At 38.4% G+C, this 24938-nt stretch overlaps 1 protein-coding gene across 1 annotated transcript; it reads right to left on the bottom strand.

The window, feature by feature from the left end:
* Nucleotides 1-203: 203 nt before the first annotated feature.
* RECK (reversion-inducing-cysteine-rich protein with kazal motifs) lies at nucleotides 204-24760 on the bottom strand (the record flags this gene model as incomplete). Its single annotated transcript, XM_010191783.1, has 10 exons — nucleotides 204-488; nucleotides 2761-2916; nucleotides 6217-6290; nucleotides 8724-8934; nucleotides 11062-11254; nucleotides 13262-13433; nucleotides 13948-14070; nucleotides 19976-20164; nucleotides 22388-22528; nucleotides 24624-24760. Coding segments are annotated over 10 exons (1612 nt in total), but the record flags the coding sequence as incomplete, so codon positions are not given.
* Between the last annotated feature and the right edge of the window lie 178 nt (nucleotides 24761-24938).

Here is a 24938-nt window from a genome sequence, read left to right on the forward strand (position 1 = left end):
CATAAATCCACAATGTCAGAACCTTCCAGAGTATTTTTATGTTTCCAAGAACAATGGAAACCAACCTAATTGTGCTGGAGAAGTCATCTGACAAGTAACGAATAAAAGAATCATGATTCCTAATACTTCCCATGATTCCTAATACTTTTGGTTCTTCATTGAAAATATTAGTTCATCATATCGTCTGCAACTTCTGATTTGCAGTGACCAACAATTCTGAATGTCCTTCACAATATAAAAGGCCGCAACACTCGTGCCTATTTTCGAGGCAGTTACATAGAACACATGAACCCTGACAAGGTGAAAGAAAGGCTTATGAACAGGGAGTGCAGAGCAGGCACCACTTGAACAGAAGCAGAATAAATGCTCAACGAAACCTGCACTTGAGATGCAATCAGAGCTGACAGCGGTACGTGCGATGCTAATGTTGGACTGTCTGAATTTATCAGGGACTCTATCTTCTCTGCTTCTTTATTGCAGGCTTCGATCTAAGAAAAAAAATACATTCTTTATCTTCTTGCCATGTAAACTGCTAATGCAAAAATGTTTCTAGGTAGCAAAATTCAGGAAAGAAAATTTGAGTTATTCCCATCAACACATAAGATTCATATAATTCTGGGGAGTATTTCCTAGAAAACATATCAGAGCTCTTACTGTAGACTTTGGTACTCTGAAAACCACTGCAGAAACCCTGAGTAGTAGCAAAAGGGAAGGAGAGAAACTACAGACAAGTTTTGCATTTTGAATGTTGACACCACAGTAAATTATAACTAAAGTAAGTACCTCTAGAATTGAGGAATTCCTTCCTGACTGACCAAGATATTGCCTTGACGTCTGCAACACTGGAAAAAAAAATCAGGATTTTCTACTTATTGGGCTTTTTCTTCCAAATCAGGGAAAACTGATTTATTTTATGGGAAAGGAAGAGAAGAATGGAAGTAATAGGAAAACCTGAGAAAACCCAAGTTTCCAGGTTTCCATTCTCCCACATGATGATAGTTACAAACTGATGTCAGAAAATCCATTTTTTACCACCTTACTGCAACCTAGGAACCAATTTAGTACTAAGTCTCTTTAACAGCTTTGGAAGCTGCCTCTGGTGAAGTTTTAACTTGACAAACTTAGTATCTGGATGCCCAAAGCTCTGAAAGTTGAGGAAATTATAGCTCAAAGGGTATCACCAGTGAGAGGAGCAGCTCCTCCGTGGTTTCAGGTGGCCCCTCTGATTTCAGAGAATCTCCTCCAAGAAGTCTGGTACCCCCTGTTGCAGATGGAGCGAGAGCTGACCAGGTTGGCAAGGCTCAAGTCTCCTTGTCTCTTAAGTCCTGAGAACATTTTGGGCTATTTCTGCTGAAGGAGAAGACATAAGCTGGAGCTGACTTGGACATAACAGGGTTGGCTCGAGTAGCACGGGCAAAATACACACAATATATATATCTGCCTGAGAAGCAACCACTCTATGAGATACCGCAGCTTGCAAAGTTTATGGCAGTGATTCTGTCTCCTCACATTATACCATAACTTGAGCCCATCCCAGAAACAATACTGAGCACGCAAAATTAAACTGTAGAAATCAAATGAAACTGGAAAGCAGCCATCCATAAGAAATAAACAAGGAAGTCTGCCTGAATTTGGTTTGTATTGTAAAAGATGAGAGAGAGACTGTGGGCAGGTTTTCTTTCCCGTTCCTTTCCAAAGCTAAATCCTTCATTTTACAGCAGTGCACACGAAGATGTCAGGTAACATAATGAGCCAGCCAGAGCACCTGATCCCCAAAGGGACTTCATTATAAAGTGCTGTCAGCAGGGCCAGGCAAGACTATGGGAAACAACTATGAAATGGCAAGGAATTACGCTCCTTTTAACAGGATGAAGATATCCTCACTCTCACTGGTCCTGCCCAGGTTCTCAAGCAGAAAGTAAACCCAAAGCAACAGCTCCAAGACAATAATAACGCAGGACATCGCCAAAGCCTTGCTTCTGTTGCTCTGAGCTGCTCCTAAGGAAATACTGTAACAACTTTGAGCTGCATTTGTTGGTTTACTTTTAGAGTTTACTAGTGTGAGTGTTAAGTTCTTGTTCGCTAGCATGGACTAGCTATGACACAGCAAGCTGGGCAGTTTATTGGAATGTTATTTCCTTTTTAAGGTTGTAATTGCATTTTGGCATCTCCCAGCACTTCTCACCATAGGGTGGAAAGGAATATCAAAACGAGAATGGTCTTGGAATAGTATCACCAGATCCTCTTTGGTATCAACTATTGCTTAACATCAAGACATGCACAATGCACCTAATTCCACACATACTTCAATCTACTTTTAACCATTACACTGGAGACAAAGGAGTACCATTTCATATGCAGGTATGCATTTAATATACATATATATTATATTTAATAAGAGATCTTTCAGTAATTTATTTCTTTTCATCCATTTGTATTTTCTGCTACTTTAGCCACAAAAGACTGACGGTTCTGCATTTACTAATTTTTAAACAAAAAGTCATATTACTCTATCCTTGGCCTTCCTCCACCTCCTCCCTCTGGTTACCCACACTCAAAAGCCTCTTACCAGAAAAGCAGAACTCTCCAGACCCATTTTACAATCCCTAATACTCGCTATTCAGATCTGAGAACTCCCCATGTATTCAGTACAGAGAAAAGTGCACAATTTTAAAACTGCCATATTGAAAATAATAAAGTGTACACATATAAAAATGAAGTAAATCCATAGTGGGTAAACAAAATAACAGCACAGTTTACCTGCAGTGGTTTGGGGTTTTGATCCACGGGAATGATGAGAATCACAATTTCGGACTCTATGCTTAAGTATCCAAACACATCACACTGTGGCACGGAGACATGCAGGCGGATCTTTTCAAGTATATTAAGTACTGTTATAGGCTTTTTATTTGTTACCTGGGAGAAAAAAAAGAACTTTGTAGGTGATGTGATATTATGCAAAATTACATTTCTTTTCAGTTCTAAAAACTTTGTCATGTTGTAAAATGTTGTTTCAGCCATTAAACTACTCACTTGTCATCCCTAAGCAAAAAAAAAAAAAACAAACACCAAAACCACCACCCCCAAAACCATAAAAAAGTGAAAACAATGAGAAAAATCTTAAATTAACCACGGATTTGATTTGTGTTGCTCTCCACTTTCATGGTTAGTTTTTATACATGTAAGTACCTCAAAATAATGCAGGTGGTTATCTGGTACAGTGGCTTGTACTCTGAAGCTGGGAAGCAAGAGGCAGAGCAACCCTAGCAGCCAGCACTCCTTTACTGTCACAGAACCTGTTCCAAGAGCCACCAGAAATGAAGGGCTATGGCTTTGTGAAGACAGAGATGTGTCTGTATATATGTGTGTGTGTATATATATACATATATATATATCTATATATCTATCTGTGTGTGTGTGTGTACATGAGACATTACAAGATCGCTACGTAACTACCAGGTAAATATACTTTTCTCTCAAAACTGTTATCTCTGCTTTGCGGTCTATAGTAATTTGACTATAGATGCTCAGTCTGTTTAAGGACTGCCACACCTTAAAGGTTTTTCACCCTTTTTGCAGGCCACTTCTGGATGTGTTGAACAGTACAGACACCAACACCAACATTTCACTTGTGACTTCTCATCATTCTGTTGTGTTCTGTTCTCTAGCTTTAGCGGCAAGAGATCCATCCTTCCTAGCCTACTGTAGCTTTGTTTCTTTTGACCACTGGTACAGGATCTTAACAAATGAAAATCTGGGAAATCCAAGTAGACTACAAAAATCAGATTTGCCAAGTGTCACACAAGACTTCTTTTACCAGATCTTTGAGGCATTTCCTTGTCATAGCTCCATTAAAATGCAGCCTGACATGCTGACTGGTCAGCAAACCCAGTACAAGCAGTCTTAAAACAGAAGCAGATGGATAACTTAAGGATGATCTTAAGACCTGCATAGATGCTGAATTTTGATTCCTGCTATCTTTACAAAAAAAAAAGGTCAGAAGGATGGCAGGAGAAAAAAAGAGTCAGATTTACGGAACTCTACAGTAACTGAAGCAGTTTATTCTCATAGGAACCACCTGTCTGAACTAAAACAGGCACGTTACTACTCCTTGCCATTTTGAGTTGGTTAAAGTGTACACCAGCATTTCTAGCAACAATTCCATCTATCTGAGACTTAATAATCTCCAGTACAACAGAGGAATACACTGCATGTATACGTACACTGTCAAAAGCAAGAGCTGCACACCAATCCTACACTTTTATTGATGGAACCAGAGGAGATCAATGTTATTTACAATCAATTCATGTAGATGACAAAAGTATCAAATCTACTCAAATACACAGTTGGGCATCTTCTCTTGTATTATTAGGAGATATTAGCTGGCCTCTGCAGTAACAAAGGCACAGAGCTTCTAACTGTGCTCAGGGCAGTGCCACCCCATGCAGCCTCCAGGAGGCTGTGATCAGTTAGAGATCATTTCTGGGGCTTATTGAATGACCCCGATTCAAGTTTCCACAGAAGAGTGCTTCAGTCAAACTTCTGTGATTTCTAGTATGTGCTAAGAGAATGCTGACCTGAATGTTTGAAAGATCACATATTTTAAACTTAAAGATATGTATATGAGTTCTGAAAAGACTGTGTATTGTGGTGTTAGTTAAGCAAGAGAAGAGAAAATCAGCAAGACTGTGGTGACAAAGGGAAGAAAAAAGAGAGGGGAAAAAAGAAGGAATAAAAAGCAATTACTAAGTACCCTAATACCTGGATTAGGGTACTTAGTAGGTGAGAGGAAAGTAGTTATCACCAACTACCTGAATAACTACTTGAGTAAGTCAAATTCTTTAACTAGAAAGCCTTATTCTAACTAGAACTGAAAATTCTCCACAGTCACATGTTGTCATGTATGAACTGAGAAGCTGCAGTGGTCGCTGTGTCCTTGGTACCATTGCAGATGACAACTGGAAGACACAGGGTGCAGTCATGACCTTACAGATGCTGTTACTGAGCAAAACCAGTCAACGTGCACACATGCACAAAAAAAATCTGACAGGAGATCAGAAGAACATCAATAAGCAGCGCACCCAGATGATGGCCAACCACACACTGGGCTGCAACAGCAAGCACAGAGCCAGCGGAAGTCACTGTCACCCTTTAGTTACGCCCCCTCCTAGACCACACTGATGCTCTGGAGAGAGTCCAGCCACATGTGGCATGTGGCATCTCTACTCCTGGAGGTTTTAAAAACTCAGCTGGCCAAGCTGATCTAACTGGAGTTAACTTTGCTTTGGGCAGGGGGTTGGACTTCACCCCTCCAGGGGTCCTGTTCAAGCTAAATTTTTCTGTGTTTTTACAATAGCTAATTTTCTCTACTTCTAAACATACAAATAGGTTAACGTAATTTTATATTGTTTTGAGGAAGTTATCTTTCTTCTTGATATTTAAAAAAATCATGTGCAGATGTGAACATGAATTGTTTTGCTTCACTAGGCAGGATCATCATATTACATTATTTTGTTGTGATGTTGTGCCAAAAAATCAAGGATCCTGCTCTGTTCCATATACTGAAGCACAAAAGCAGGGGTCACTAAAGTGCAATCCTTTTATACACCACATGGGGAATCTGGGTCTAGCATGTCGTGTTCAGTGATAGACAATCAACATCACAAGATCCGTCTTACGCTAGAGGGTTTCAAAGAGCAGCAATGACGGATGCTGGTGCCTAACAGAGACGTTAAATTAAACCCAAAACTGTAGCTGATGAGCAACAAAATCAGTGACAACTCTGTAGATAACCCAAGGAATGTAAAACAATCCAATTTGAACATAAGACAATGTCAGAACTCAGTTGCCTACATGAGAAAATAGTGAGCTAGCAGAGTAACCGTAACGAAAAGGCCATAAGTAACAGATATGCACTGCATTACCACCACAGGATAGGTGCAATTCCCATTGCACTTGTCTTTACTATTACAGGTCATTTAAACTGAAAACCAGAATATGCTTGTTTGTGCCTACTCTAATTCTGTTTTTCTTTGCATAGTAACTGAATTTCTACACCTAAGACAAAGTATAAACAGTAAAAAGAGAAAAATCAAATCACACAATATCTGCTGAAATGTAATAGGTTTTATAATGTGTTAATTTTTCAGGAGAGAGCATACAGTAACTTGGCTTCTTCTTGTAACATTTAACATAAAGCATGATTGAACTGTTTACCCTTGCAAAAGTATCCAGCTTGTCCTTGTCATACAAGATTCTCAGCATTCCAGCACACAGTGGACAGCAGGCTCCTATGTGAATAAAATAATCTCAGAAATAAAAGCAAATAGTCTTTTCTCTTTTAAGTAAGCAGTGGTCAAAAGTTGAACGTTAACTGAGAATGAAAACAGCAAAACTACCAAAGCAAAGTAAATGTTTCAATTTGATAGCAAAATTGCATTTGATTTTTTGATGTTGAAAACATTTATAATGCAAAAGCAGTCACCTTTCAGCACACATTTACTACTATCAGCATGAATCAACAAGATGAATTTTTGTTTCAAGATGATACATTATTGTAAGCTAAAAACCACAGGCACTTTGCATACTACAAGCCAAGGTTTTGTGTGGACATATGCAACTACAGAAAGTAGGAATTTCAAGAGCTAGGACATGAGAGAAGCAATTATGCCCACTGCAAACATTAACTTATGCAGTTCTATCACGTCAGAGGTTAGAATCTTTATATAATAAGGGGGGAAAGAAAGACTTGCCTGACAGATCTGTGCTTAACTCAGAAGCATGTCATATTTCTCCTACTGTTTTTCCTCACCATCTCAGAAATCAAAGGGCTAGTATTTCAACTGTCTACCCATGAGTGCGTATTTAATTCATCCCCCAACCTATATGTAATTGACATTCACACAGTGACTTTTACAATATTAAATGCAATACCAAAGCACAAAGACCCTTTCTCATTGAATTAGAAAAATGCATAAAACTGTTTCTTTTTAAAAACCGAGCTTTCCTTGCTCTGCATATTACCTATGATTAGTTACTGACTGTTTCATAAAGGAAGTATTTGTGAAAACAATAAAAAACCCAGTTCAAAGCAGCACAACTACAAAACTATTCCTACTGTATTTACAGTACTGTGAAAGGGGAAGACATGTGGTATCTTACTATGTCTTCTAATTAAATATCATCTTTGTCCTTCTGGGAACTCTACTTTGACAACAGAGTTTGGCATTCCAGTGTGGTATTTGTGCTGCTACTTCAGAAAAACTACTTGTCCGATTCCCAGTGACATTCTACCCAAGACACCACAGACCTCATTCATTTCTCCCACATCAGTCCTGTGGGGACAGCTGCAAGTTTCTAAAGACTGAAGGAGCATGCACTTCAGAATTACTCAGCTGAGTCCCAATACTGGCTTGTTCTAGCCCTAAATAAATATCTGTACTTCATCTTTTTTTAGACAGAATCACAGAATGGTTTGGGTTGGAAAGGGCCTTAAAAGACCACCCAGCCCACCCCCCTGCCATGGGCAGGGACACCTCCCACCAGACCAGGTTGCTCAAAGCTCTGTCCAACCTGGTCTTGAACACTTCCAGGGAGGAGGCATCCACAACTTCCTTGGGCAACCTGTGCCAGTGTCTCACCACCCTCACAGCAAAGAATTTCCTCCTAATATCTAGTCTAAATCTACCTTCTTCCAGTTTAAAACCATTCCCCCTTGTTCTATCACTACCTGCCCTTGTAAAAAGACCCTCCCCAGCTTTCCTGTAGGACCCCTTCAGCTACTGGAAAGCCACGATAAGTTTCCCTCAGAGCCTTCTCTTCTCCAGACTGAACAGCCTGAACTCTCTCAGCCTGACCCCATAGGGGAGGTGCTCCAGCCCTATGATCATCTTCTGGACCTGCTCCAACAGCTCGATGCCCTTCTTATATTGGGGCCCCCAAAGCTGGATGCAGTACTCCAGGTGGGATCTCACGAGAGCAGCGTAGAGGGGCAGAATCACCTCTCTTGACCTGCTGGCCACACTTCTTTTGATGCAGCCCAGGATGTGGTTGGCCTTCATCTGGTGGGCTGTAAGCGCACACTGCTGGCTCATGTTGAGTTTTTCATCTACCGATACCCCCAGGCCCTTCTCCTCGGAACTGCTCTTGAGCCATTCCGTGCCCAGCCTGTATTTGTGATTGGGATTGTTCCTACCCAGATGCAGGACCTTGCACTTGGCCTTGTTGAACTTCATGAGGTTGGCACGGGCCCACCTCTTCAGCCTGTCCAGATCCCTCTGGATGGCATCCCTTCCTTCCAGTGTGTCAACTGCACCACCCAGCTTGGTGTAATCCACAAACCTGCTGAGACTCTGCTCGATCCCACTGTCCATGTCACTGACAAAGACGTTGAACAGTACTGGTCCCAGTGCCGATCCCTGAGGAATGCCACTCGTCACTGGTCTCCATTTGGACATTGAGCTGTTGACCGCAGCTCTCTGAGTGCGACAATCCAGTCAATTCCTTATCCAGTGAGTGGCCTGTTCATCAAATCCATGTTTCTCCAGTTTCGTGACCAGTATGTCATGCAGGACAGTGTTGAATGCTTTGCGCAAATCCAGGTGGATTATGTCAGACACCTCATTTTAGAAGACTCTTTTAAAGTCTAAGTTTTGCTCCAAATACATGCCTAGCCTGAAGACTGTCACGTATCAGCAGTAAACTTCAGCAACAAATGAACATACCTGGTGCAACAACCGGTTTGCAGCCGGTGGCAGAGAGCTGAGGACATTTAACAAAGGCACACTCTGTATGGAAACCGTAGTCTGAGAGAGCACCCACAGCTTGACAGGGTCCGTAATAGTCCACAGCCACACGGTCGGAATAGGCAGCACAGACGCTGCTGTAGGTTTCCCCATTGTGTCCACACACAGGTTCCACTGATTTGCAAAAGGGCTGAAACACATAGAAATACTTCAAAGATCAATATATTCATGCTACAGACAAAAATTCAGAGTAGTTTTAACAGTAGGAAAAACAAAGTTAATAGGAATTTGCTGATTATAGTCTCAAACATTCAAAAAAGCAGGAAATCTAGAGTAGATAACCAGTTTATGAATGGGTAATAAATGCAATGAATAAGTACTTAAAGAAGGTGACACAAAAATGTACATTTCTCAGATTGCAACTTACAAGACATGTTTTGGGAAGCAACAATTTTGTTCTGTGCTAATGTTTAAATAAAATGGCCATGTAATTGAAATTAACTTACTTATTAAATTAATTAGACTTAATATTATTATAATGTTATTAAGTAATAAATAAAATATTAGGAAAACTCATTTCTTGTAAAAAATCAAAGCAAACTGTAATATAGTTTCTTCCTATTCCACCTGTGCACATACATTAGACCAACACATTTAAGAGGCCAAATGCCAATAAACTTAAGCTTCTGAACAAGGACAGAAGGAAATGGAGTTGCTGACTCTCTGGAGAGAGGAATGACTAAGACTTTTGCTCAGTCTTATGAGATGACACAACTCAGTCTATAATTTCTTGCTAAGGTCTAAACATTTTATTAAACTAACTAATATTTCAAGTAAGTCATCATAGCTACATGATCCCTGTATACCCTTCTAAAACAGCAAGATAATTACAGTTTGTGTTACACACCAAAGATAACAACAAAACAGATAAAGGACAAGTAAATGTGAGCACCCCAAATAGTTTCACATCTTACAGTCATCTTCCCTATAAAAGGAAGAGCGAAAACTTAGTGCTACCAGTGTCAAAGACTTTGTGAACACGGATGCAACTACACACACAACTGCTGCAGAAAAAAACCAGCCATGCAATATTCCTTTGATTCTTACTGTTCAAGGGCTGAACTTTCTCTGAGTATCTCATGAGATATCTGATGTGCAATGAGAAGAATTATCTGTACTTAACGAGGTTGCTGAAAAAGGGCAAGAAAAAGAAGGTATAAAGACAGCAAGGCAGAAACTAGAAGTGGGTTAAAAGAGCAACAGCATTTCTAATACAGAAAAACCCTGAAAAAATGTTCAGTACTTCTGGTTTCACTGGGATAGAAACATAGAATCAGTTTTCTATTCAGGAATGCTGCAGTTTTGAGAAGACTACAGCACCTGATTCAGTGGGAACAAAGTTGATAAGACACTTTGGTTTGCGTATTTAATGTTAATAATAGTTTCTTACTACTATGTTATTACATGCTTTCATTTCAACCCACAGGTGTCCTTTCCTTTTCCCGACTCCCTTCCTTGGGTGAAGAAGGTCACTGGGTGATAGAACAACTGCCTAAATTATGACAACTTCTAAGAATACCCATCAGCTGAGACCAAGAGAAGGCCTCACATTAATCTTCATAATTAGAGAAAAACCTGGAGATGAACAGCCTATAAAGGGTAAAGCCAGCAACTTTGAAAAGAGTAGCTGCTGACTTTTCTCATAAAGTGAAAGAAATAGCTTGTCCACCAACACTGTAGGGAGAGGTGGGATGGAAGAACTACACTTGATCCTAATCCTTCTCAGGGATTAATATGAAGACTAATCCAACCCAGACCAACTAAAGAAAATGTTACAGACTGCTTAGTCTCTAACAAAACTTCGGTGAAAATGAAAAATGAACTTGGGGCACAGAAACCACACAAGGTGCTGAAGACTTTCTATGACTGGGCATTTATTTTTGTTTTAAACAAGTTCAAATTGGTAAAAAGTGGCATTTAACTAACCAAGGAAGTGCACTAATTACTGCAAACATACCTCAGTGCAAGCTTTAGCAGTGAAAAATATGAAAAAATTAATATAAATAGAGTATTATCCTCAAGAAAGCATAAGTAAAGCTTTTGATTGGTTTCGAGACAACTGTTAATTAAAGCAGAGAAACACTTGACAAAATTCCGAATATAAATTTGTGAGTTATTTTTATACTAGTGAGAATTACTTTTTTAAAGAATTACTTTCAATGAGAACATTGTGTAAGCTACAAACCCCAGAATATTGTGAAGTTGAACATTAGAGAACAAAGAAGATTTGGTATTTATTGCTAGAACCACTTCCTACCTGGCATGGTCCTCGGTATGCTAAACTTTTTCCTTTCTGGTACAGAGTACACAAGTTGCTGTATTCCACATTGTCTGTGTCACAGACAGGATCCCGTGTCTGGTCACAATTTAACTGCCTTGGCACACATTCATGCTGGCTACATTCGAACTTTCCAAAACTAGTCAGGCAAACTTGTTTATTTGGTATGCACCTGCATAAAGTAATAATAATTTCATATCATATAACTGTTTGTTTTTTTCTTTTAAGTCTCAAAACATTCAGGGAAAATACATTCAGTGAAACCTTTTCCAGTGCTTTACAGGTAACTATGGATCATCAGAGCTGCAAGAAATACGTGTGATAAACAATCAGCATAGCCAATTTTACATCTCATCACAAACCTGAAACTGGTTCACACCACGTTTAGTTCATGTGTGTGAACACAACTACAGTTTCCACTAAAATTAATCTTTTACCGGGTATTTTTCAACAGATTTTCAAAAAAGGCTTGGAGAAACTTCTTATCTACTCCCAAGCCACATTTTGTAAATGCATATTTAAGGAAAACTAAACAAAACATCAGAACAGTGAACTGCAAGAGGAAAAGATTAGATTGCAGAGGTCTAGCCTCAGCCTTCCTTGAGAAGGCAGTGAAAACAAGACTTACAAGATAATATGGTTTCAATTACAAATATTTAATTGGATTCTTGCTTTGTAGGTTCAGTTTATTATACCGCATTCAATCTTGGAGATGACTGCAAACAAGTGGAAAAACCTAGCAATAACACACTTCCCTTCTTTGGCATGCCATCCTCCTCAAGCCTTCACAGATAAGAGCAGCAATAAACAGCAGAAATTATTTCCTCTTTATATTAAATATGTACCTTCAATGGTCTTACTCACAAAACATTTGCCATATGCCCTTCAACACATCCCTCTGCTAGAGAAATGCAACTCAAAAGATTTTGACGGACAGAATGATGACGGCCAAATGGCTTTTTTAACAATCTCCTCCTTCTATAAATGACAACAACGCTACCACTGGATTATGTACAATAGATCCTTATTCTCTGTGAGTGCTGCTGCCCTACACATTACACATTTTCCTTTTTTATTAGGGAAGACTCAGAAATTCTGCAATTTAAACACTTTACAAGTGGAATGTAAGATCTTAAGCAGATTCCAAGCACTTCAGAGGTGTAAACTAAACATGGACATTTCAAAATTCTCTGTTATCAAACTGACCCAGAAAAACATACTGTGTACAGCCCTTTATTTAAAATAAAAGTTGAAGTTCTAAGCATAATGGCTCTTCTGTAAAATTGAAAAAACTCTCTATACTTTCCAGAACAAAATTTAAAAGGTAAAAAGTGTATCTACACAATGCAGCTTTGAAATTCCAGTTTTTAGTGCCACAATGTCTATGACAGCTACAAAACTACAGTGTTTTCTCTGCAGTTTTCTGCATCAAGGCACTTAAAGTGCAGAAGAAGGAAATAAATAAAATTGCTACAATCAGTTTTCATGAAAGCACAGTATTACACAACTTCTTATGGTGACTTTCTTTCAAAACAGAAAAAATGAACCAAATCAAAGGAGGCTGCAGTATTGCACAACACTGAGAAAATTGAAGACAGAGACCAGTATTACGAGCCACAGCCTTTGATTTTGGTCTGATTTTGTTTTCTCCTGACATTAGCACAGAGCATATTTTTATTTTATTATGTTCATGTATAGAGATTTTGGGTTTTCTGTCATTAAAACTCAAGTCTTTCAGATTGATTGGTATTTTCCTGTTTTAGAGATAAAAAGCACAGATTATTGACTGAATAAACGAGACTGAATCCAAGTCTTGAATTTAGGTGTGGGGTTGTTTTTTTAAACTACTAAAGAAGGTGTGAAACAAAGCAGCAAAATGCACTTACTGCTATTCCAAAAAAATCTGATTCTCATTTTTTAAAAGTATACATCAGTTCTCTTCTACTGCTAAAGCTGAGATCTGCATAATTAATTGAAACGATAGAGCACTACATAAACAGAACCAAGAATTGGCAGTTATTACAGTCCATTGCTAACTACGATAAATAAAAAGTAGCTACGTCCAACATTATTTTGATTGGAGTATCCCAAAAGTAGAATGTTACTACAATATACAACACATTCAAAGAAAAGGTAAACCTGCTTCATGAGTAGATGATGCCAAACATTTTGCTCTTACCTCTGATTTTTATTGCACGGGTTAGGGTTACAAGGATCCTTGGAAATGCATGATCCAAACTCAAACTGATTGTCTTGGAGCCCAACACAACGAGCTATACATGCGCTTGGATACGTGCGTCCATTCTGACCACACACTGGTACAAACTGGTCTACGCAGTTACATGGCAAACCTGCAAGAGCAACACACAAACCAGGAATTTGGTGCACATTTATTTTCTGTGATGGAAGATACACAAGGGTTCACTAAGATACCTTTGCCTTCCAGCAAATGCAAAGATGTGCCCTATCTTCAGTCACTTCCTCCCTCTTGTAATTTAGTAATGCTGTAGCACACATGCACTTTAAAGTAGTATTAAGGGAAGTTTCTGCCCTGCCTCCTCACGGATTCTACTCAGCTTTCTCCATTTCCCCCTCAAAACTCCTTATCTCTTGTCCTCAGTGGCATTACCCTGTCTCTAACTATTTTTACATATAAACTGAGCTTTTAACTTTCAGTACTGCTATTTGTTTACAGGTATGTGTTTTTTCTGAAGTTCAGGTTGGACATGAGAAAAATAAATATTTAAAAGAGTATATTAATAACAAATTATTAGGTATTTTCCATTAATACTGTAGAAAGATGTTAGAAGCTAATCCTCATTCTAAGAGTATTAAGCTTACAGTTTCCATGCTTTGGAAAGTTACCTGTAAACTTCCGACGTTCATCTTCTGAACTATGCTCAGTTAGACACTGACGTGTAGAACATATCAAGTTTCCAGCAAAACATGAACAGACATTACAGTCTATATTAAAGGATGTTCCATGGCCTTGAAAGAAATTAAGTAACTACAATTAATTGAAATACGCCAGAAGACTATACACTCATATGTATTACATAGATACTACCTTTTCAATATTAAATGTTCCTGTAATTTCCCTTACTCATTCTCTTTTCCCACTGAAATCACAGAATCACAGAATGGTTTGGGTTGGAAAGGACCTTAAAGATCATCCAGTCCAACCCTCCTGCCATGGGCAGGGACACCTCCCACCAGACCAGGCCGCCCAAAGCCCTGTCCAACTTGGCCTTGAACACTTCCAGGGAGGAGGCATCCACAACTTCCCTGGGCAACCTGTGCCAGTGTCTCACCACCTGAATAATGAAGAAATGTCTATCTTTTGTAAGATTTCAAGCTTTGCTTTATTCGTTTAAAAAAAAGGTCTGTTCACATGTGTTGTTGGTTAATTAGTTAAACAAGGAAGCAAGCACTTTATCCTTTCAAAGCCTGTATAAGTTAGGTTTTCTTTCTTTTTAAGAAAAATTTAAAGCTGCAATAAGAATTACACTCAGAAAACAGAGTAAGTGGTAGTGTAGTACATAGTACTTCTATAAATTCTGGCTAGCAAGATCCATATTTTTAAAGGTAAAGCTTTTGTAAATATACATTCTTCTCCTAATTCTATGTAAGACTGCTAAACTTTCAGCCATAGTCTCATACACAATGCGAGGCTCCTGTAGGGCTCATTTCTTTCCTGTGTGCATACTTTTTGTCAAGAGGTAAAAAGTGCCAATGCTTCATTCCAGTCTTTATTGCTTTGCAACATCCATTGTATTTGTAATTTCAGACTCAAGAAGCATTACCCAGTTCTAGATTCAGCACAAGACACACAAATAGAGAGGCCTGGGTTTCTCCACTGGCTTTCAGAAAGGAGCCATTAAAAATGCAGCTGATGCCATTACAGCTGCTTTTAAAGGATGGAGCAATCTGCCTAGTTTTTGCATTTTGTAAGTCAGTAAATTTTTCACACCTGAATCTAAGAATCAAACTGCAAACTTCAGGAATTTTTCTTCAATTTAGCAATTTCAGTTTGGTTTTGTGAACTGCCCATATGACTGCTCTTCACTGTGTTGTATGTTTTATTTAAAATCAACTCATGTTGGTGACAGACGACCTATCCATAAGACTGACAAGAGACACACAGCTCTTCAGTAAAACATAAGAGTAATCGTGCCTTACAGAATAAGGCAATTCTCTCCCTTTTGAAAAGGTTGAGATTAAGGATTAGAAATTTTGAAAAACGGGGCACAAGGAAAATCCTCAGCATCTGAGCAATTTGGAAGAAGTACTCCTAGACAAATGATGGCAGAACAAGAGGAGGTGGAAGAGAAAGCTGTAGCACAAAAAACTCAGTTTAAAACACAGTACTACCCAAGGAAGAAGCAATTTGTCTGCAGGGAGGAAGAAAAACTTCCAAGATTTGAAGGTAGTGTCAAATACAGTGTCTCTGAGGTGAGTCTTCAGAGTAAAGAGTAACTTGAAAATTTTGCAAGACTTTTGGCTTTCACTATCAAAGTGTGCACACAGCAAACTGTCCTCTTCAGCAGTAGTCGTTTCATATTTGGAGTCAATTCACAGCACACAAAAAACCCCAAGCATCAGATAAAGCATTCAGAGTTGTTTGGTTTATGGAGAATATTATTTAAAACAACAGTTCAGCTTTTATGACTGAACGCTACATTTTTGCAACTGATTTATAAACCAATTAAATATAGTAACTACAGAAAGTTCATATGGTAATCATACATTTTAAATTATTTATTTTCAATACATCATCTAACACATTTGGCATCTAGTAATTTTTATCTTGCATTATAAAATACCTAGAGTCTTAATCACATATTGTTGTTACAGTTACCACAACACGTGACAGCTGTACGCTGTGCAAACATAACACACAAACAACTTCAGACATTTCTGTCATTATTTTCACAAATTTCAAGTTTCATTGGACAGAATGGTCCATAAAAGGTTTCAGTCACCATTTAAAGAACATATTTGCTAATGACTGTACTTTAAAAGTATCTACTTTCACCAGATACTTTCTATAACTGCCCATCAAATATATCATTAAAGTTAAGATCTTTTCAGTGTTCTGCTTCCATGAACAAATAGTACCAATATGGTAATATAAAATAAGTTTTAAAAGTATGTTTGGCTGACTTCTATCTCCTTTGGATTAGCAAAAAAACTCCAAAACCAACAAAAAACCAAACCTAAACAATACAACCCCAAAATTACAAGCTGTAAATGCATGGAACATTACAGACAGACTTTCCTGAATGACGAAAATAATAATACAGTTAATTACTTAGCTCCACTTGGTATATTTTAACAGAAAAATATCTCTCAATTACCTACTCTTTCATGATTTCAGGGTTTGGTTTACAATCAGAGAACTATGTTTGTGACAAATGTAACTACAACAAGTGCCTTGCTTCTTAAGATTTACTAAAAGTGAAAATAACTTTCTTATTACGTGGCAGAAAAAGTTATTTTTGACTTATCAGGTATCTTTGACTTGCTTTAGTTATGCTTGGATGTCACTCTGACAGTATTTCAAAATGACTAAACAATGGCCGGTACTGAAGTACATAACTGTTCATCAGCAGAAAAGCTCTTGCTCGCCAAATGATTCAAAGACATGAGCTTCAGATGGGTTACAGCTCAGAACAGACTCCATTTCATATTCAAGACATTTTGTAAGATTTTCCTTATCTTAGTAGTAGCTGTTTATTTTGTTTTCTTTTTCTTTTTCAAAGACAACAGTGCCAGTTTCATGACAAAAATACTCCTTTAATGCTCTGAAAATAGATCAGTATAGTCTCTTAAGAGGATTTATTTATCAAGTCTCTTTCAGGTACTTTGACTGACAGATTAGGTAGAACCCAATTAATGCTCGCTACCCATGCCAATTTAATCTCTGAACAGTAACAGCAAAGTTATTTTAGCAAATTAATAATTTAAACCTAAGTAAAGAAAGAGACAGCATTCTTTTATTGTTTAAATAAAAAGCTCTTCCTCTTACAGTTACTTCACAGAAGGAAATCAGCATGAGGTCTAGACCCCACCAATGCTGAGGAAGACTTTAAAAAACCGGTGTTCGATATGGCTTTGTTATCATGATTATGTGTTTACATGTTCATTTTTAAGCATAAAAATGTTAGCCCCACTGATTAATATGTTAATAAAAAAGTTAGCCCCACTGATTAATATGTTAAACTATAATTCTTATTTAATATAAATTTCACTAAAGAGCTCAGTAAGTTCTTTTTCTGAAATGCATAGGCCACTTTGAGATACTTAATTGCAGGCTACGAAGGTTTCGAAGAAATCCAAGGGCAGAGGACAGTCTATGGAAGGTACACATTTCTAGTATATTTGTACACATGTTGAACACGTCAGTGCTGTGCGTGCCACTAACAGCACTAACTTCTGTCTGCGGTGATCACTGTGGCTGGCCGTGGTAGCAGTGTGTGTATGTGCCTCTGTGCATGTGACCATTGGGAACACATCCAGTGACTGCTGTTTTTGTTCACGGCTAATTTAGACTTCAACAGCTATTTTGATAAAACTAGTTTTATGTGACTTTTACACCTCCAGCTTGGTCTGTAGTAGGACCATACAGTGAACACCTGATCAATACACAAAAGCAGCACTCAGAAAAGTCAGTAACAACAACAAAAGACAAGATTTTTCTTGCACCCCTGTTCCTTGCAGAGGAAGTTAAAAATCTAAGCTGAGCATCCTCTTCCCAGCTGATGTGTTAGCGAACCTGCCTCACAAGTAGCTCTTGGACAGACAAATGCTATTGACTCTGTAAGACCAGAAATATTCACCAAAAACTGCCAACAAATTCAGGTGTGAAATACCTGCTAATATGAGAGAACTTATTTGTAACTTCTTGCTTTAAACTTCCCCAGACTTTAGACACCAATGCAAGTAGCTAATATACATATGAATATATATATTTTAAAGCATTCTGTGGATAATAAAGATAAGTAAACTTAATTTTGTGCAACATGAATGGCATAAAAGTATAAAAGTTTGCATCAGTGAACACATCTCTAAATATGGTACACTGGGGGAAGGAATCAGTTTTTTGTGCAAGTCACAAAACAAATCTTTTAGGATTATCTGAAGGAGTCAGTAGGCATGTGGACAACAGAAAATTATGTTGATACACTTCAATACTCATCAGATTTAATAGCTCTTTAACATAGGCTTTCAAGAAAAAAGCAGAGATAGGAAGAAGAGGTGCTCACATGGATAAATAACTGTGAAACAGAGTAAATGAACAATGAAGGGAGGTCACTGGAAGAGTCCCCATGATCTATACAGTGGCTGCTCTGTTCAACATATCTATATGAGATCCAAAAACCAAATGCAAGCACTTACATGACAAAGCCTATCAATAACATTAAGGTACAAATGACCAAATAATGAACTGCAAGAAAATCTAAGGATACAGCAGAAGAAATTAATTTTACTGAACATGAAGTGATTCTCTACAATTCACACAGTGAGCTGTAAGCCGACCATTTCCATTTAAGAACTGGGCCATGGTGTTACAATAGACAGCTCTGTGAAAGCATGACCTCAATAGAATTAGTAGCCAAAAAAAGACAGTGTTCAGAATAATTATGAAAGGAACATCATTTTGCTATTACATACACTTGACTGGGCACTTGGATTGTGAATAGTGCATGAAGTTCCAGTTCCCATTTCAAGGACAAGAAAAAGTCACACAGTAGGGTAATAAGTATGATCAAAAAGCATACAATTGTTTTCATATAAGGAATGATTAAATGGAATAGGAACTGGCTTGGAGAAAACCCCAGAAAGCTGAGGTGAATATGGTGGAGCTCTGAAAGAGGAGGCAAACAGGCAACAATCATTCGTCAGCTTTTTCAACACAAGAACTAGGATCAGTCTCAAGGACTAAGAGGAACCTGATGAAACAAACTATCAAAGCTCAAATTAAAAGAAATCCCTTGTGAACCCCACCAGGAAAAAAAAAGAAAGGAAGGTTTTTAGGCACATGTGGGACAAATGCGTGCAATTTCTTGCTGAAGGTCATGATAAATGGTTTGGGGGTTTTTTGTTGTTTTGTTTTGGTTTATTTTCCTTTGTTTTTTTTGTGTTTTTTTTAAACCCATATTTAAAATCCATGGATGGAAAGAAAAAAAAGAAAACCAAAACCTGTAAAACCATGTAGGGCTAGTAAAGAAACCACCACCCCCAGAAGAGATTCGGTTAGAATATTTGTGGAAAGTACGATTAAATCCTCTGCCTTTTCTCATACTCTTCCCCAGACACCTCTGTTGGTCACTGGATATTGAATGCTGTTAAAAGTAGACTGAGAGTACCCGCAAAGTTGAAATCCAGGAAATGGGCAGCCATTTATACTAAGTTATACCATGCTTAAACCTCGGAACTACAGCACACTTAGAGCACATCAATTTGTTTTGCTGTTATTGCTTCATCCCTGCTGCCTCCTGGCTCCTTTCAGATCTTTTTCCCTCCTCAATCCTCAGAGCTCCCACCAGCAAATTCTACCAGAAAGGAAGATACCTATTATCAAGTACCATAAAATACAGGGGATGTGAGGCAAGTCAGTGACCTTTTAGTTGAAAAATAGTGTACTAAGAACATGCTTCACATAAGATTTTCATTGGTTGAGATGGACACAGTTCAGTATTGATTTATCTGATGGAGCCCTCCAGCACATTTAAGAATTAAACAAGCATCATATATAGAGATACAAACATTAACGTTTTTAATTTCTGATAAGCTTCGTATTTGGATCTTCTGCATCTTCATATGTACCTCAAAATTCATTACTTAAGTAACAGATACTGTATAAGGATATAATTACTGTTCTAACACTTACTTTTTCTTTGTCCTCCAACAATGCATGATTTTTGGAGGTCAACACAACGCATTTCCATGCAGTTTTCCAGCAATCCACTGTGTCCACAGGTACAAATCTTGTAACAACCAACATCACCAGCTGAAGACGGAACCTGAATAAGTGTACCTTGACGGACAATAAAATCTGAGGCTTCTCCCAGTTTGCAACCTATATACAAGGAAAAATTTTAGTTCATATTTAGTAAATACTTTGGCAAGTGCCACTACCAAAAATTACTACTACTCTTTGACCTATGAAAAAGCTAAGGTGCTCCTAAAGCAGTCTTTCTCTCACCCTTTACACAAATTGACTCATTTCGTAGAGGCAGCAAGTAGCAGAAATAGAAGGTACTCGCTTGAGACAGTGTTCTGAAGTAAGTGATGAACTGAAACAAATCCCTCAAAACTTTCAACCAATACTGAAACTGAATTCAAACATAAAAGTCACCTTGCAACCTTGATATGAAGGAAATTGTTTTTTCAAAAGCTCTGCGTGAGCTTGTTTCCAGATCACTGACTTTTGCAGCAAGTGAAGACAATACAACATCTATATTAATAATGCTCAGTTTTTCAGAAAAACAAAAATACTTCGGGAGGGTCATAGAAACATAGCCAGAACAATGTCCCTAGGTTCACAAAAAGAATGAGCTAAAGTCTATCCTCACTTTTAGAAGAGCACAAGTGTAGCAGATGTACAAGTGAAGCTAAACCCAGTTTTCCTCTTTGTAATTAAAAATCACTGGAGAAACTGCTGATCAGCCACAGAATGCTGGAAAATAGGCACAGGGAACTGATGAGATGGTAATGTCAATGTTGTCTATCACTTTCTCTAGAAAGGAGGCTGCTTCACGCCATTCAGATTAAACATCAGTGTCACGCTCACACGCTCAGCCCCTCTCAATACACGTGTTCAAGCAGTGACCAAATGCTGGGTTTCCTCTCTGCTTCATAAGTGATCCCTCATATCACTGAATGATACCTCTGGCTTTCAAGGAAGGGGAAAAGTTGTGGCAAGCACTACTGGTGTCTAAGGTAGACATGAATGGGGCTGTGGAGGTTGGACACGAGGTTGGACACTGTAGTCTCCCGCCTCCTTTTGAAGATCTGACCCTTGTTACCAGCACCATCCAAGCCTGCCATTTCAAAGCGAGATAGCTGAAATTCATTCTACATGAGGCTCTCTCTCCAATCAGCTCACATTTACTCATAGTGCAGAAGTTAGACAACGCCTTTATTCTAAAAAGTAGTTCCCAAATGACCACAAATGCCTTCCTAGTGAAGTGCCCCTACATTAAAAGGATCACTCAAAGGAGCAGCAGCAGAAGTGCAGTCAGCTGTGTGACTGCTGCATCTCCAGATGTCATCTTTAATGAGAAGTGGTACTGTGAGTCTTGTGGAAGGACAAAGCAGCACAAGATCCATTATTCACATTTTTGTCATTTTCCAAAGACAGTGGCTTTTTTCTCCAAACTACAAGTCTACATACAGATCTGGGACAGACACAGAGCTGATCTGCCTTGCAGTTCTGCCTTTTTCTCCAGTCAATGAACTGACAGCACTGTCAGTCATTATGAAGTGCAGAGATGCTGCATCAGTGCTGCAAATTCAAGTGGTAGAGAAAAGAAAAGAGAGGCAAATAAATTATGTGCTATGCCACTTCCTTCCTAAGCCCTAAACCTGGGCAGTCTGAATCCACTGAAGCTCTTAAGAAAAATTCTGGGTATTAATTGACTCAGACCAGAATTAGTTACCTGTGAGATACCCAAGGAGACTTTGAGAAGTTGACCTGGCCTGTGAAGAAGGATCTGGGACAATTCATGTAAGATACCACCATGAACTTTAATGTAACACTGGAATTGCTGCCAGTGCAAACATACATCCCAGGGTACCCTGCATTTGGTCAGATTCTCAGAGCTCTCAAAATGTCCTCCCAAGACTGACAGCCTGATTTTCATTAATTTCAAGGCAAGATATAATGTCAACTTACTTCACCAGTAAGGAAACTAACGCAGCTATGACTACTAATGTATGGAAACGCAGGGCAATACACACCAGAAGCAGTGAGCTGCACTGTATTTGCAATATTCCATGCTTGTAATTTTAAATAGCAGGCAGGCAGCTTAGAGACCATGTAAGGACATTTATTTCTTCTGAAGCAAAATATGTAGTACATCATCTAATAAGATACTATGTTTCAGTGGACAACAGAAGCAGAAACACATCGAGAAATGAAAAAGAGCTAGAAGGTAGGCTACAGCTTTTGAAAACACAAGATAATTCTGATAATAGTTCTTTTGGGATATCAGCAATTCACTTTAAAACTTCCAACAAAATTTCAGTAACATGCGTTCATCAGCAAAATTCAGGTAAACAGAAGTCCAAAAACCCTTACCTGGCACACACAGATATGGAAGACACAGCTCTCCAGACTGACATCCTTTTCTATTTACTTCACATAACTGATTAGCTGCACATGGATTTGGATTACATGGATGTGTAACATCTTCTACAATGCTACCTAAAGAACTTGGGCCTGAAAGCAGAATACACAGCATCTATATTGATTTAAATGAGGTTTATTTTTCTTCATTAAAACATGGCATTTCTTACATTCAGTAAAATAGTATTGTTGACAATTCTGTTATTTTTTTTTTTTAACTATACTTGTAGAAGTTAGACTTGACATGACAAGGTAGTTAACTTCTTTCAAAAGTTTAGTCCTCAATCTTGGATATAATGACCCAGATGACTCTGCACTAGCAAAATATACCTCCTCTTGATTAAGCTACTGGATGAAGAAATCCCATAGTCAGTGATTAACAAATTGGAGGTTAACTAAGTTTGCTATCACTGATAAACTTATTTTCTTTTTCCCTTTAACTCACTAGTGGTGTTCTCATGTTACAAGATTAAGGGAAGACAACATGGAAGAGCAGCAGCTAAACAGAAAGAACCACCCAAAGCTTCAATATGTTGTCTTTCTGGGAACAATTTATTTGTTAAGGCATGCTTTCAGTTGCAGCTTTTACTAACCAAAATTTTACTATTTTCATCGTTCCTGGCATTCCGAGACAAAAATATCGAAATTTAATAAGGAACAAGGTCTAAAATGGATAAATCCTTTAAAGCTAAAAAGGTCTAAATCCTACAGAGATAAATATGCATTAGGAAGCAGTAATAGGATAGCCCAGATTTGGAAAATAACATAAGAAGATGTAGTTAAATGAAATCTAGAACCAAGATGAAATTTTACTTATACAACTGTGTTCCACACTGAGGGATAAGACATGCTAGAAGGAAACAGAATCACAACTAAACTCACATCATATTGCCCCAAGAGTTAATTTGATTTTTGGTTATTCTAACCGCACAGTTAAAAACAGAGTTTACACATAAGGCAGAATTGTAATTTTGTACATTAATAAGTTGTGCTCTAAATCACATCACTGTTGCAGTGACATTTATTTGAGATCAGGCCTCCCAAGCATGACCCAGCTTTTGTTCTGTAAACTTTTTGGGCATGTGAGATGACTTCTTGAAGAACAGTTTTCTTAAAGTAAGATTAACTGGTGTACTTTCAAGTAGGTAAAAATAATTGACATTCAACAAGCCAGATTATTAGATGATACAGATTAGTGCACTGAATATATGAAGTCCCTAAAAGAGAAGTGTGGTAGGTCAGCCTTGGCCAACAGCCAAACTCCCACCCAGGCCCCCCACCCCAAAGGGGGTGGAGGCAGAAAATATGTAGAAAAGGAACAGAAAAGCTCATGGGTTGAGATAAAGACAGGGAGACTGTGTAAGAATTACCACTGTGGGCAAAACTGGCTTGACTTGGGGAAAACTAATTAAATTTATTGCCAATTAAAATAAATATCTAATTACAGATTCAGGTAATGCGAACAAAAAGATAAACATTAAAGCAACTTCTTTCTTCCTCCCTTTCCCAGGATCACCTTTACTCATTCACTCCAGATTTCTCTGCCCCTGCCCCAGGTGATGCAATGAAGGTTGAGAAGGGGGAAGATGACAGTGACTATGGTCAGTACACAGCAGTTTCTGCTGCTCATTCCTTCTCACACCTTTCCTCTGCTCCAGCATGGGCTCTCCATGGGCAGCAGCTTCCTTCAGGGTATACCCCCCTGCTGTGGCATGGCATCCTCCCCAGGCTGCCTTGTGAATATCTGCTCTGCCATGGAGCACCTTCTCCACTCCTGCTCCTCTGCCCTTGGTGCTACCTCTGTTTTTCCTCACTCTTCCTGTTCCCTTCTCCTCCATCTGTCTGGCACTTTTTGCCCTTTCTTAAACATGTTTTCACAGAGGCACCACAAGTGACTCAGTGTTGGCCTAGAGCAGGCCCACTGATGAGCTGGCTGTGTCTGGCACTCTGACATCTTCCTGTACAGTCCCTGCAGCCTCCAAAACAGCCTTGCCACATACAACCAACACAAGAAGGGATAAACATAATGAGCTATGGCAAGTTGAAAAATTTCCGATTTTCTCTAATACCATGTCTCAAATTCAATAGAGTTTTCTTTAAAAGAAATAATGAAAATCATTAAAAGCAACGATAAGCATTCAAAGTATCTTGGTTTCTAATGGTGTTGCATAGGTATGTTGATACTTACTCAGGTATGTATCCAAAGGGATACAGTTCTCCAAGTCATCTGTTGGAGATAAGAGCTCACAAATACTTTCAGCTGAGTGGCCTTCAGGGAATTTATTATGATCTCCACATTTCTTCAGTATTTCCACACAATCTGATCTTCAGATAAATAAAAAAACAGAACTTCATGAACACTATTTAAGAAAAAAGGTCTTGTAAGAAAAAGATTTCTTTCCACATTCTTCCCTTCCCTGAATTCACACCTTTATCCTTCTGCCTCACAACAGAATGCTTATATTTTTATAAAATATATAAATAATATAATAAAGAAATTTTT

This window comes from Mesitornis unicolor, unplaced genomic scaffold, assembly GCF_000695765.1.
Source record: "Mesitornis unicolor isolate BGI_N332 unplaced genomic scaffold, ASM69576v1 scaffold9339, whole genome shotgun sequence".
Taxonomy (NCBI): domain Eukaryota; kingdom Metazoa; phylum Chordata; class Aves; order Mesitornithiformes; family Mesitornithidae; genus Mesitornis; species Mesitornis unicolor.